The sequence below is a fragment of the Primulina eburnea genome, chromosome 7 (genome assembly GCF_022965805.1).
Source record: "Primulina eburnea isolate SZY01 chromosome 7, ASM2296580v1, whole genome shotgun sequence".
In the NCBI taxonomy this organism is placed as follows: domain Eukaryota; kingdom Viridiplantae; phylum Streptophyta; class Magnoliopsida; order Lamiales; family Gesneriaceae; genus Primulina; species Primulina eburnea.
Window position 1 is genome coordinate 12,296,659 of NC_133107.1, and position 15,036 is coordinate 12,311,694.

Sequence of the window (15,036 nt, forward strand, 5' to 3'; positions counted from 1 at the left end):
TTTCATCCCAAATCAAGCCAAAAAAAACCTTGAACAACATAAACAGCTACTGAAATTTCTGCACTCTTTTTGGACACCCTCGCTCGAACCAATCATATGCCCCTTCATGTCTAGGCCTCTACTGACCCATCCAGCCCCTAGATCACCGAGCTGAGACCCTTCCCGAACCCATTAAAGCCTACTGGACCGGCCCTACAGCCCTTGCACGCTAGAACCCTCAAACCCGTGCAACCTTGGACTCACGCGACCAACCTTCACCCTACAGCTAGCCCTTCCTCTTGGCACCAGTCTTTCCTCGACACATATCATTATTGGAATTAAATGGATCAAAATTCCCAAATTTCTAAACCCTAATTTCGTATTTACCTCAAACCAGTGGATAATTTGACCCTATGTGCTAAACTCGAATTTCAAAACAGCCTTATACGATGATTTCCGGCTACCATCGGCAGTGGAGGAATAAGTTGCGCAGCTGTCCAGAAACAGGGCTGACGGGGATCGAATTTTTTTCCAAAGTGTCGAGAATGGTTGTGAAGGTATGAAACAGAAGGTAGCAGATGATTCGGACGAAAGAGAGAAAGTTCTTTTTTTTTCTTTCTTTCTTCTTTTATGTTTTTATTTTAAAAAAAATTATATAAATGATATGGATTGGACTTTAGGAAATGGGGTCTCATAAAAGACAAAAATTTATATGAGACGGTCTCACGGGTCGTATTTGTGAGACGGATCTCTTATTTGGGTCACCCATGAAAAAGTATCACTTTTTATGCTAAGATTATTACTTTTTATTGTGAATATAGGTGGGGTTCACCCGTCTCACAGATTATAATCTGTGAGACGGTCATGAGACCCACTCCTCACAAAATGGGTGACTTGATATGTATGTATCGCCCATTTTATCGAAAAATATATTTATGGAATATTTCATTTAGTTTTACCAAAAAGTTAATAAAGTTAAACTTTAGTACATAATGACCCTCTGCAGAATAATATGATGCATAGTGGTAATCTGTGTGGACAAAATTCTTTTGGGAAACATGAAACCCCACAAGGCATCCATTCAAGAAAAAGTTTTTCCCAACTTTCTATTAATAAAATCATTCATTCTCCATGACAACACAATTCACTCACACAAATACCCCTTTTTATGTTTAAAAAAACAACTTTAAAAAAAAAAAACAAACTCAATAATTACTTGAGAAAAATTATCCAAATGTCCCGTGAGTTGGTATATTTTGAGTTTTGCTTTTTAAATTGTCAAAGTTTTTATCTTAATGCTGTAAATTAATTTTTCTTGGTGCTTCTAATCTTATTTTTTTAATTGAGAGTTAATGTAGTGTTTGGTATGTCAGCAATGTCCGCTGCCACATCTAAGCCTTCCAACTGGTGGGGGAAAAACTTATTTATTGGACTAAAACCAAATTTTGATTATTGAAAGCACCAACAAAAAAAATAGACGTACGTTATTATTTTGACAAAATTTTCTTTTAGTGAAGAATATAATTTTTCCCTTCTAACAAGTAGGAGAAAATTTCCCGTTTATTTTGAATATAATTTTTCAAAACTAAACACAAATTCTGAAAACCATAATTCTCTAAATCTAAAAAAACCAATATTCTTGACGTTTTACATCTACAGATGTAAACTGTCACCAAACCTTCTCACTGGGTACGTACTTCACACAAACACTCACACACACCGCACTATATATTGTATGATATATATACATACATATCCCAGCTTGGTTTTCCCATCAATAATTAGGGCAGAAGATAAAGTGAGAGATATCGTAATCTTCATCAATGGAGATTAGGGTTTCGTTCATTCTTTGTTTAGTAGTTTTATTCCAACAGGGATCATTTGATGTTTTCGGACGAGGAGTAAATCATAATAAGCTTACAAGTCCATCTCAGTTAGAGATGTTTGTTGATGAGCTTCAAGACATGCCGAGAATCAAAGGTTTCGACGTCGTCAATGGTTCTCCTGTCCCCAAATCACTCCATATCGGCATGTTTCACAAAAAATGGGTACGTATTGTATATATGTGTGTGTTATATAATTCGAATTATATAGTCATAAATCCTATATATATATTTATATATATATATATATATATATATACAACAACCTACCGTCATGTTTAATGATAGAGTGGGTCTCATGTGAGATCGTCTCACGGATCTTAATCTATGAGACGGGTCAATCCTACTCATATTCATAATAAAAAATATACTCTTAGCATAAAAAGTAATACTTTTTCATGGATGACCCAAATAAGATATCTGTCTCACAAATACAACCCGTGAGACCGTCTCACACAAGTTTTTGTCTTGAGGATAAACTCAAATATTTTTAAATAATAGGACAACCTACCGTCATGTATCAACTCCTGTCCTAACTAGCGCAATTCCCAGCAAACATGTATTTATTTTTGAAAATATTTGTAGAATTATAGAATTCTTTGTTCGAGTAGTTAGATCATTCAACCATGGCGGCGAAATATGGGCATAAATCCTTAAGGTGAGAACAATGAAGTATATTTTTTAATTAAATGTAAATACTCACGCCTAAATCTGACTTCAGTTTAAGACGCATATCATAACTAATGTAGAAGTTGCACCAAAATGCCAATTAAAATAATCAACTTGTTGGTAAATTTATCCCTAAATACAGAGTGGAGGCCTCTGATTTATGCTATGAATGCGTCAATATATATATAGATTTTTGATATGTTGTCCACCCATTGTGTCTAGTTCCATTCTCATCTATAAGGTGACATCCATCTATTGAATATACAATTTTATAGGCATCATCACATACAATATATGAGTGTCACTTTATTGGTGGGCTCGAGATTGACACGGTAGATTATCAACATATAAAAAGAGTGATTTTTGGTTGAATTTACGTTTGGGTAGCCTATGTTTTGCTGGCAAACAATACCATTTACAAGAAAATTCCTTCATTTATTCAGCTTTGGGTGCTAATTAATTAAAGGCAAGAATAGTGTCATACTTTACAGCTTTAAATAGCTCTTAATTTATTACCAAGAAAACGTGGGTTAACGAGATCCTACCTATTTGGGCACTACCCTCACATCGTTTCAACGGGTAAGATCTTGCCACACATACAATTTCAAAAAAAAAGTGGGTCCTATATATGCATGGACAAATCATGGTCATCCATCCTATCATGGAGGCAATGCCCATATGGGTAGGAAGAAATAAACCGAAAAAACGTGGCCTTTGATTTGATCCATCTCATACTAATTGTGACGGAGGAGAGGAAAATTTTAAAAATTTTCATGTAAGTTGGTTTATATAAATTTTGGGTTTTTAACAAGTTAAAGTTTAATTTTTTAGTATAACAAATTTTTTGTGTGTGTGTATTTAATCTGACTTTTATTTCTTAAAAACCAGCGATATTACTTGGCGTTATGCCATCGATTCTCAACACTATGTCTAACATTTATGTGAAAATAGGATTAAATATGTGAAAATAAAGTTTCTATTTTTAAGAACTTAAAAATCTTTAGTACGAGGAGGTGAGGTGAGGGATGATCATTGAGCTACACATGCCAATAATATGGACGTTGTCACAAAAAAATAAAATTCAAAATTCTAAAGATCAGCCTTTAATTACACAAAAAACACAAAAAACAATAAAATATTATATCTCTACATTCCATTGTACGTCCAATATAACAGCGGAACAAAAAAAAAAATTGCTATAAAAAGTTGCAACAAAACTATTCTATCAATATCAACAGTGAATCAATATTATTAGATATCAACCTTCTAAAAATGTGGTTCTCTTCGATCTCGTTCTTCTTCTCATTTTTTCTTAACCATAATGTGAGGTGAGTGATATGGTCGTCTCCTAACAAATGAGTTCGAAAATTCTTCTAATTTGAAGAGAGCCTTGACAACTACACATTATAGTTTTATCACTTCTTTGTCTATTACTTACATAATTTAGAAACAACTTAAAACGATGCCCTACCAAATCGATTATAACACGACTCAATTTACACAAAAATCTTGTGAAAATATGTCTGTAATATCCAAAATCATGTTAAAAATATGTCTCCCTGGTCTGTAATTTAACAAAAAATCGGACTAAATATGCGAACAATGACTAAAATTCTATACAGACCAAGTATAAGGCAATTATTTGAATGAAATAATGCTATATATATATATATATATATATATATATATATATATATTGTATCCGTATGCGCAAATCAGACATACATGGACAAAATATAGAGATTTTTGTGGCGAACCTGTAAAACGACTGCCACTGACCTATCTCGTCAAATAAAGTTAGGTGTGAGTTTTCTTATCTATTTTCATGCGTTACTTTTTTTGCCTTTTCTTTCCAACCAATTGCCTTTAATTCATTATTTGTTCAACTTGCAACTTTTACTTATTCTCTTGATATTTTGGATGTTAGGTTTTATTTAAAAACTCCATCTATTCCAAAATTGATTGGCATCGTTGTGTTCCTTAACAATTTGAGTATTGTTAGCATTATTATTTATAATTTAATAAAAGTAATGCCAAAGATTAATTATCCAATGAGAAGATACACGAGTTTTTCTAGGTTAAATTTTATAAACAGTTAAATAGGTAAATTACAATTTTGGTCTATATGTTTGTCTCTTTGTGTTTTTATCCTCAATATTGAAAAATTTCAGTTTAGTCTTCTAATCTTGTTTTAAATTTTAGTAATTTTTCTAACAAAAATGTTGTCAACTATGTGTTATCATTTTCTGATGTTACATTGACATCATGTCAATCATATTCGTTATTATATCAACACTTCAATTTCTTTAAAAAAAAAAAACAAGTTATTGTAGTAAGACCAGATTTTCGATGACCAAAATCTAATTCTAGGTCATCTTATGCATATAACCGACTTCACTATTTTCTCTTTTAACTAATGACTCCACATTAGAGGTTAGGCTGCCCTCTAAATTGAGGCAAAAATTTGTATGAGGCGGTCTCACGAGTCGTATTGTGAGACGGGTCTCTTATTTGGGTCATCCATGAAAAAATATTACTTTTTATGCTAAGAGAATTATTTTTTAGTGTGAATACCGGTAGGGTTGACCTGTCTTATAGATAATGATTCGTGAAATCGTCTCACGAGATACTTACTCTTAAATTGATAATCTTTTGTACTCCTTTCGATAGATACATGGCTTACAGCGTAACGAATTTTATGGTGGAGATAGTGCTGCATAATGGGATCCAATTCAATAGAATATAACCATATGCGCCACCCCGACAAAGATTATTTCACCAATACCGCAACTGTGGCATCTCATAGATAATTAATCAATTTTATTTAAATATTTAATTTACTTAATTTGTTAAATAATATACATAGAACAATGTGAAATCGATAACCAATCTTGAACCAAAGACTAGGAAATTGTAAATACTCATAAAATAATTAATTGAGTGAGTATTGTTTTTTTTTTTTTTGAAATAATTATAAATAATTTTATAAAGTAGATAAACTAATTATTTTTAAAAATTAAAAATTGAAATGCGCCAACCCATCAAGCATTGGTGGACTGACAATGCGCAACGGTCAAAGTATTTCTGTTATATATAGTTGAGTAATTAGATTAAACATATACAAAATAAGCAATGTAAAATAACTTGTCTTACAATTTTGTAGCTAAAAAATTTAGTCTAAGTGTTCAGTGATATATTTCACGATTGATAACATATTTAATCCATTTAATCTTTTCTTGTGACATGGTTGATCGAGAAAAAGTTTCGATGAACTTTAACTTTGAAAAATTTCGTTTTGCACTTACAAATGTATCTGTGACAGTCAATAAGATTTTAAAAGTAATGTAAGCATTTGTGAAATATCATCTAACAAGTAATTCACTACAAGAATTGCTGGTTTTGTTTCTCTTGGTAACGAGAACTTTAAGAATGTCATTGCGAAAATAAATTGTCCTCGTTAATATCAAAAAACTTGCTGGTTTTGTTTCTCTTGGTAACGAGAACTTTAAGAATGTCATTGCGAAAATAAATTGTCCTCGTTAATATAAAAAAAAAACCCTATGAGTTGGAAATGAATTTTTGTTTTCTAATTATGTTATTGTATAATAAATTTAGGGAATAAAATTTGTTTTTTTTTTTTGTTTATACTGGGTACAGAAAAAATAATTTCATATTGAGAAAAAAATTATTAAAAGACCTAGGAATAATAAATTTTATAAATAAATTTAAAAGGCCCAGGAATAATAATAAGAATTAATATTACCCACTAAAAAGTAAATTTTTATGATAAGAATTAAGAAAGAAAAAAGCTCGAGAATAATAAATTTATATTATATCAATTTACATTATTATATAATAAGTTTTTTTTAAACAAAAAAATTTATAATCCCCATTAAAAAAAGGGCCCAAGTTGAATGACTCATCTACGGAACTGAGAGGAGTTACGGATTTGTGTCAATCCGAGGAAATTTTCCTTAGATTCTCAAAATTCCTCCAATTCCAAGATTTTTATTATTAATTCAGGTGACCAAACGATGATATTGCCTCGCTCTAATATTGATTTTATAAAAAGGAATTCGAAAAATAATTTCTTGGATTTCATATATTTTTAATTATTCGGATTGTTTTTTTAAAAAGGAATCCAAACAATTTTTCTCAGTTCCATAATTTTATATAAAAAAACCGTTTCCTCGGTGACAGGAGGATGAAACGTAATATGAAATCCCAGCGATAATTGCTCGGATTGAAATATATTCTTTAAAAAAATACTATGAAATCCAATCAATTATTGTTTCTGTTCTTTTTCTTTTTAAATATAGAAGAATAATGAATCAAGCTGCTCTTGAATTACTTGGAGTTCGGCTTGATAAAAAGATCATTCGAGATCGTTCATTAAGCTTATCGAGTAGATTTCGAGCTTAATGATATTGGTTTGTAAGCTCGCGAGCCTGTTCACGAGTTTGAGCTCAAGCTCGATTAGTTTGTTGTGCTGTTTGTTGGCCATGATTATAGCTTATAATGGAAGGAATTGAGAAACTATAAAATGAGAGCATATCATTTTACATTCTCCTATCTTAGTTGACATTTTGAAAAAAAAATCTCCGTGAGCTCGAAAAATAGCTTGTTCAACAAGCTCAAAATTGAGCTCATGTAACGAGCTCGAAAATGAATTTGTTTAACAGCTCTATAATGAATTTGATTGATGAGTCGAGCTCAATCTAGACTCGTTAAACATGATAAATGAGTTATTAAAAATCGGAGCTCCAGCTATTCGTGAGCTTTGTAATTTCAAAACAAGTAAACTAGTACCTAATGATAAAAGTTCGAGCCTATATAAATCTTAAAAAAGTCAAGTTCATGCTTGATTCTGTTCGCCTCGACTCTTTTGCATCTCTAGAAGCTGGGCATATATTGCTCGAATTCATATATATCTATATCTGTCGGAGATGAGATGCAATCCTAAGATAATATCCTAATCATGGATCCAAATTCATATCCCAACATATGAGTAGTATTAATGTTGATAGTATTAATATAAAAAAAATTATGAAGGGCACAATAATTCATTATCTCATTCATTGGGAGTAGAAACATTTTTTTTTTGTAATATATTTTTTTTAAATACGCCTAACTATGCTTTTGTTATGTATCTATTTTTTTTTTTTTGGTAGAAATTTCATAGAGACCTCCCTCCTAGCCCAGTCTTCACATACGGCCTATCAAAGAAATCCGCAACAGTTCCTGGCCCAACAATTGAAGCCCTCCATGGAATCCACACTCATATAACTTGGGAAAATTATCTTCCATCAAAGCACATCTTGCCATGGGATCCAACCATTCCGACCGCCATACCTCGCACGAAAAAAGGTATTCCGACCGTGGTGCATGTCCACGGTGGGATTGGCGAGCCCGAGAGTGACGGGCACTCGGCCTCCTGGTTCACTTCCAAGTTCAAAGAGCGTGGGCCGTTATGGACCAAGAAAAAATATCACTACCATAATTTACAACATCCCGGGACATTATGGTACCATGATCATGCCATGGGATTGACTAGGGTTAACATTTTGGCTGGCCTGTCCGGGGCCTATATTATTCGACAGCCACACGTCGAGATGCCATTGGGACTCCCATACGACGAGGAGTTCGAACGTCCGTTAGTGGTGTTCGATCGGAGCTTCCGCACCGATGGTTCGATATTCATGAATTCCACCGGGAACAATCCCTCGATACATCCTCAGTGGCAGCCGGAGTATTTTGGCGACGCCATCGTGGTCAACGGGAAGGCGTGGCCCTATATGATCGTCCGACGAAGAAAATATCGATTCAGAATAATCAACGCAAGCAACGCTAGGTTTTTCAGATTTTATTTCAGCGATGGTAGCTTGGGATTCGTTCATATTGGATCAGATTCAGCTTACCATGACAAGCCAGTGTTGCTCGACAACATTCTACTAGCACCATCTGAAATAGCTGATGTGGTCGTTGACTTCGCAAATTCAATCTCGAATTCGACTATCTTGTCTAATGACGCACCCTACCCATACCCTTCGGGCGACCCGGTCAACGATGCAAATAGTAAAGTCATGAAATTTGTCATAAAACCGAACCATGACATAGACCGGTCGAAAATTCCTCGTGAGTTGATCAAGTATCCGTCCCCGAACCCATCGAGTGCATCAATCACGAGGTACATCGCGATGTACGAGTACACGAGCAGCACTGACGAGCCTACAAAGTTATACATAAACGGAAAACCATTCGAAGCACCGGCCACCGAGACACCTAAGGCGGGTACGACGGAGATTTGGAACGTGATCAATCTGACGGAGGATAATCACCCGTTGCACATCCATTTGGGACTCTTTGTAACCTTGGATCAAACGGAATTGGTGAACGTAGATGAATTTAAAGAGTGTATGATGAAAATCAACGACGCGATCGAATGCCGAGTCGATAAATATGCTCGTGGCAAGAAAATAGAGGTGCTTACGCATGAGAACGGATGGAAGAATGTGTACAAGATGATGCCTGGATATGTGACCAAAATATTGGTCAGATTTTCGTTTATTCATTCGAATGAATCATACCCTTTTGACGCAACTGCAGAGCCTGGATATGTGTACCATTGCCATGTGAGTATCTCAATATATCCATTTCATTTCAAATCTTATATAATATATAGACATATATCTTATAATAGACTGAATATTCCTCATGTGTTCATGATCGAAATATTTTATTAAACCATGATAAATATTGCTTTTAGGAAAATTTCAAAGCATTTTTAGTCCTCTAATTAGTCAAATTTGGTCTTAATGCAGTAAATTGACATTTTCCACATTTTAGTCCTTTTCTTGCATAACGTACCAATGATTATTGGTGGCGCATCAGTTTTTTTAAATTAAAAGGGCTAAAATACGAAAATGGCCAATTTATTGAATTAATATCAAATTTTGAATAATTAGAAACCATAACCCTATCTAAATCTGCTTGGAATTAAGTTGATTTTTGATTGTGTGTTTAAGATCCATTGGGTGCATATATCTTCTCAGAGTGAGTCTCATGTGAGACCGTCTCATGGATATTAATCTGTGAGACGGGTCAACCCGACGGATTTTCACAATAAAAAGTAATACTCTTAGCATAAAAAATAATATTTTTCATGGACTACCCAAATAAGAGATCTGTCTCACAAATACGACCCATATACCGTTTCACATAAGTTTTTGTCATCTTTTCTCATGAGTACATATATCATAGATTATTTATAGTTGTTTTCATGGCTATGCATAAAATCGTATTTTATATAATTTATTTTTTGAATTTCAGATATTAGATCACGAGGACAATGTTATGATGAGACCCTTGAAATTTATCAACTGAAGACGTTCTGTAGAGGTGAGTGGAGTAATGGTTATTAATTTTTTTTTTTATCTTACACGAAATAACTAATTTATCGAAATTTATTGGTTTATTTGGTGATTATATTTGATAATCGCAGCCTACAATTTAACATATACTTTTATATTTATTTTATTAGCAGGAAGAGCAATGAGATATACTTTCAGATTGAAGGCTAGCTAGCTGCAGCACTTCCATGATAGATAACCAAAGGTGAACAGGTTGCATAGAATTTGACAGGTTGAATTGAGTGCACAACTTAAATTTTTTTTTTTAGGTTGCATAGAATTTGACAGGTTGAATTGAGTGCACAACTTAAATTTTTTTTTTTAAAAAAAAAAATTGGAGTTGTTAATATAATGACTTTGTATTTTTATTTTTATTTTTGCAATATTGGGCATCCGAGCTTCGCTTGATAAATGTTCAGGGGTAGATGATTTTCCTTCTGGTATACTTGTTAGAGTACTGTTTTCTCGCACTTAAGATGCGTCAAAAGTTTAAAATTTTTTGTTTTAACGTTCAAAACATTCATTGGATATTCTATGATATAAAACATTCATAGTGTGTTTAGATCTGTTTACCTCTGCGCATTTAACGTTGGCCACCAACCCAGATCGGGATTAGAGGATTTGGTCTTTTTTGTAATTCTTTACGAAGAGATATTTTTCCTTCCATTGCCAAAATAAAGTTTATAGTCAGAAACTAGATCCCTCATGTAGATCGCAGTAGAGATCTAAACTAAATTTTAGTGCTTATGTCAGCCCTAATAATATGACATCAGCCTTATTAACTAGGGAGAATAAACACCAAATTATTTTCCCTGACCGGGCACACAAGACTAATCGGGACACCGAGTATGACTCTAGCCCGACTATTTACGGAGGGAGTGATGATACCCCGGGATGCCCTGAGCCATGAATAGTGCCCGGGTCAGGAAAATGAATTATTCTTGGGTCATGGCGATGGGGCGGGGATCTGCATATAAGCCGGATCTCGAGTGAAGGGGATATTGGATAGATAGCTCTCCAAGGTGAATCTACGGAAAGTGTTCATCAGATGGTCGGGCCATTGAACATCGGGGACGTCTTCTCCCCGGGCTATTGGATGCCCGGGTTCTCATACAAATTCCCTGGAGGCTTTCTACCCGGGCCACTTCGGTATAAGCGCTGCCCTCGAGTACACTAGTAAGGTAGGGTGTGGGCGGCCGCCTTCTCTGACACCAAGTAGTTGACAAAAGCAGTAAGGCTGGATGTGACTAGTGGAAGATTTGACATGTCTGAATGTATGGTATAATCAGCCGTCCTACTATCATTAATAGGCAACACAAAAAACGAGGCAATCATTACATCCCCTCCTATAAATATCAGGTTCTCTTTTTACATTTACTCTCTATTCAGATATTAAATACTCGCATTTACTACTCATTTATTGTTTACACTAATATCACAACTATCACCTGGTTACATTGGTTTCTTGCTTGAGTCATTCACTGACTTAAGCATCGGCCACGCCAGACATCCCTCTGGCGCCTATTCATGTGGTTATCTTCTTATTTGCAGATATCCTAGGCTGTCCAAGGAAAAAAGCTTTTGATCCAGATGTCCTGCTCTTATTTCCCTCATTATATTGATAGCAGATCCGGTGGAGCACTCGATACGGCTCACCCATTTCACCCGGATCACATCACATACGAGTGTCCAAGATAATATTTTGAATGTCAAAATAAAATTTTAAAACTTCCGTCGCGTTTTGAACACGAGAAAAACCATGACCTCAAATGGCATTATGTTCAAGAAATAGGAAGCTAGTGAGTAGTATTGAATAGGGATGACAATGGGTTGGGGCGGGTTTGCCATCCCATCCCCGAATTCCATCCCCACCCTCATACCCGCCCCAATTCCCGCTTTTTCGGGTTCGAGGAATCCACAAACCCGAAACTTTGGGAATCAACTTCCTATCCCCGGCACCATCCCTGTCACTCCCCGAGACCAGGGTTAGTCGACACCGGCGTTGTTTAGCAATCACACAATCGAAACAACAAGCCTTTCGTAGCACAGTATAAACGAACCAGTTTATATATCATAATTTCCACGAAATAAACATTGTCTTTACAATAAAGAAATCCAACGAAATAATAAATAATGCGGAAGCGTCTTACAATTATTAAATCATAACTTCGAAGTAAATCCCATTACTAATCTGGAAAATCACCAACCCCAAAATTGTTCCGACTCTTCTTCCTCAACCTGTTCTTCGGACTTATCTGGGAAGGGTTGTAAGGGGGTGAGTATTTTGGGAATACTCAGTAAATGGGGGACTTTGAACACAACATAACAATTTTATAATATTTTCGAAACATATCATAAACGTACATCATGCTTTTCATAATCGTAACGTAAATTCCATAACATAATAACACTGCGATTTTTCACCTTTAACGGTTTACTGACGTCAGTCCCTAAGTTTTAATCCTCTAAGGGGGCGAGGCCATAAAACAGTTCTATCCCACTGTTAAGGGCCATATGTTGGAATTCCACCCATTTTCAGGGAATCCTCACAGTGTCAAACATAAACGTAATAACTTTCGTAAAAACGTATAGACAAAACGACGGTGCTCGACCGTATTTTTAAAACAACAAAACCGAAAATTTTCACGTATGCATAACTCGAAATTATAAGTTTTAAAACAGCCCACTTACAATATTTTTAATCGCTAAAAACGTGGATGCTCAAATCGAAAATTGGATCGCTCCTTGCTCCTCCTTCGGACAGAACTTCGGCTTAATTTCTTGGACAATTTTCAGGCAGAGTTTCGGCTAGGGAGTGCTGCTGAATTTTTCGAAAACAGCAGCCTAGAATCTCGAAAATTGGGTGTGTTGTGGAGTGAGGGTGATGGCATATTTATATGGAGGAGAGAAGAGCTTAATATGGCACCTAAATCATGTATGATAAGCATCAAAATCCCTTGATTTTCCTTCCAATTTACCACCCAATCTCACGTTTTTGGCTTAGAATTTTCTTCCCACAATTGAGTTATTTAGCTACCAAGATGAGGGATTTATTCCTAAATTTTTAGGAATACTCAAGGACTAATTTATCTTCTTTCCTTACACCATGTATGACCTACCAATCTTGCAATCATTCTCCCTAATTTCGAAATTTGCATGATATTCATAACTTAATGACTTAATATTGTATATCCTAGAGTATCTCCATAATACCCATATCAAATATTCTCCAATATGTAAATCTTATTTTAATACAATAATCCAACAAGAATATCCTCTACTATTAAATTTCCTTACAATTTTATTAAATACATTATTGAAAATTCTCGGTTCTCATATTCCTCCCTCCTTATGAGAAGTTTCGTTCTCGAAACTGGAGTTGGCCTGGTCTCCAAATAGGTAGGGATATTCCTTTCCCTTACAATCTACTACTGCATTGTTTCTTGCTAACCAATCCCTTCCTAAGATAATATCGAAATCGACCATGATCAACTGTATCAGGTTGGCTCTAAAAATCTAATTACCAATACTGACTTTTCAATCTCCGTAAATTTCGTCAGTTTCAATGGCTCTACTAGGTGTGGCTATTTGGAAAGGTTCGGTTAGATTATCGGCTTACGTCCTAACTTCTTACCAAATCTCTTAGATGTACAAGAATGTGTAGCGCCACAGTCAAATAAGACATAAGCAGGCACTTGTTGAAAAAATATGGTACCTGACGCAACATCACTTGCATCATCTGCCTCCTCCTGCGTAATGACAAACACCCTGGCATTTGGTTTGTTCTCCCGTGGTTTATTGGCATTCGCCCCTGGGCTTGACCCGTCTCCTTTACCTAGTCCAGTTGTTTTGTTGCTGGCAGCTGGACAATCTGCCATACGGTGTCTTGGTTTTCCGCATCCAAAGCAGACGCCGCTGGCTCTACGACATTCTCCCAGGTGTCGTAAGTGGCAAGTTGGGCAAGGCTTAATGGCCTGGTAGCCTGAGGCAGGCGAAGTCCCTTTAGATGGTTCGCCGGAATGGTTCGGTTTCTTGAACGATTGACTGCCATGAGATGACTGATCATTCATAGGCCTTTTGTTCCTAATCTCCTTCTCTCTGCGCTGGATATCAGTTTCAGCTCGGATTGCTGCGCCCATCAAGTCTGAGAAGTTCGTAGGTTGGTAGACTGCCAAAGCCGACTGTATTCTGCTGTTCAAACCCTTTTTGAAGCGGTGTAATTTCAGAACTTCGTCCGCCATGATTGCCGGAGCATAAGATCCTAAGGCGTTGAACTGGGAGGTGTATTCTACAACTGACATATCCGGAGTTTGAGTGAAGTTTTCAAACTCACTCAGTTTCTGCAGTCTGACCTCGGCTGGATAATACTGTTTCAGAAAGACTTCTCGAAATCGCTGCCAAGTCATTGGTCCTGCAGCTGTCATGGCTGGCGAGATTGCTTCCCACCATTTGCCTGCTCGATCTTCCAGGAAGGGCACTATCACGTCCACTTTCAGTGCATCCGGGACTTCCAACAGTCGCAGCTGAGTCTCCACACTTTTCAGCCAACTCTGGCTAACCTCAGGGTCGGCAGCGCCACTGAAAGTTGGGCACCTGTTCTTCGCAGTGATTCATAGTGGAACTTGATTCCATTTGGTGGTGTAGGTGGTGATGGCTGATTGGCGTTCGAATTTCCCAATCCTTGCAGTGTCGTCGCCACAATAGTGGCTATGGCCATAAGATCAGCTTGGCTTAAGTTGACTGCCGGCTGGGGTCCATTTCCTTGCTCGTTCTCCTGTCTGCCTTTACGGTTGACATTAGCGTAACGCGGGTTGCGGTTCTGCCTCGGGGGTCTGCCGGCCATTTCCTATAATCGCAAGTTCTAAGAAGTTGTACGAGTATGATTAATGCAATAGGTTACGTAGAAGTAAATTGAAATCAATGGAAAAAATAAAATATTTTATTGATTTCTCCAGCAGGAAAATAAATGAACATGACCAATCCAAATGAATTAAAAGTATTTGATCAATCTAATGAAATGAATGTACTGAATAGAAAAACGTAGCGACAATGGAAATTAACTACTAAGAACGGTTCACTAAAACACTCTAATCCGA

General features: G+C 35.9%; 2 protein-coding genes across 4 annotated transcripts; one reads left to right on the forward strand and one right to left on the reverse strand.

Annotated features, from left to right (window-relative positions):
• Positions 1–1,677: 1,677 nt before the first annotated feature.
• LOC140837246 (multicopper oxidase LPR2-like) lies at positions 1,678–10,582 on the forward strand. 3 transcript variants are annotated; one of them, XR_012119250.1, is made up of 5 exons: positions 1,678–2,027; positions 7,703–9,163; positions 9,861–9,929; positions 10,072–10,153; positions 10,210–10,582. XR_012119250.1 is itself a non-coding variant. In XM_073203336.1 (4 exons), the coding sequence occupies exons 1-3, from the start codon at positions 1,803–1,805 to the stop codon at positions 9,912–9,914; spliced, it is 1,740 nt and encodes a 579-aa protein (XP_073059437.1). In that variant the 5' UTR covers positions 1,678–1,802; the 3' UTR covers positions 9,915–9,929; positions 10,072–10,204. The 3 variants fall into 3 exon arrangements, 2 of the variants coding, with proteins under 2 accessions (XP_073059437.1, XP_073059438.1); XM_073203336.1 differs by lacking the exon at positions 10,210–10,582 and having other exon boundaries at positions 10,072–10,204; XM_073203337.1 differs by lacking the exon at positions 10,210–10,582 and having other exon boundaries at positions 10,075–10,204.
• Positions 10,583–13,542: 2,960 nt separating this feature from the next.
• On the reverse strand, positions 13,543–14,783 carry LOC140835703 (uncharacterized). The gene is made up of 2 exons (XM_073201107.1): positions 14,563–14,783; positions 13,543–14,518 (listed from the first exon to the last, which is right to left on the reverse strand). The coding sequence occupies exons 1-2, from the start codon at positions 14,781–14,783 to the stop codon at positions 13,543–13,545; spliced, it is 1,197 nt and encodes a 398-aa protein (XP_073057208.1).
• Between the last annotated feature and the right edge of the window lie 253 nt (positions 14,784–15,036).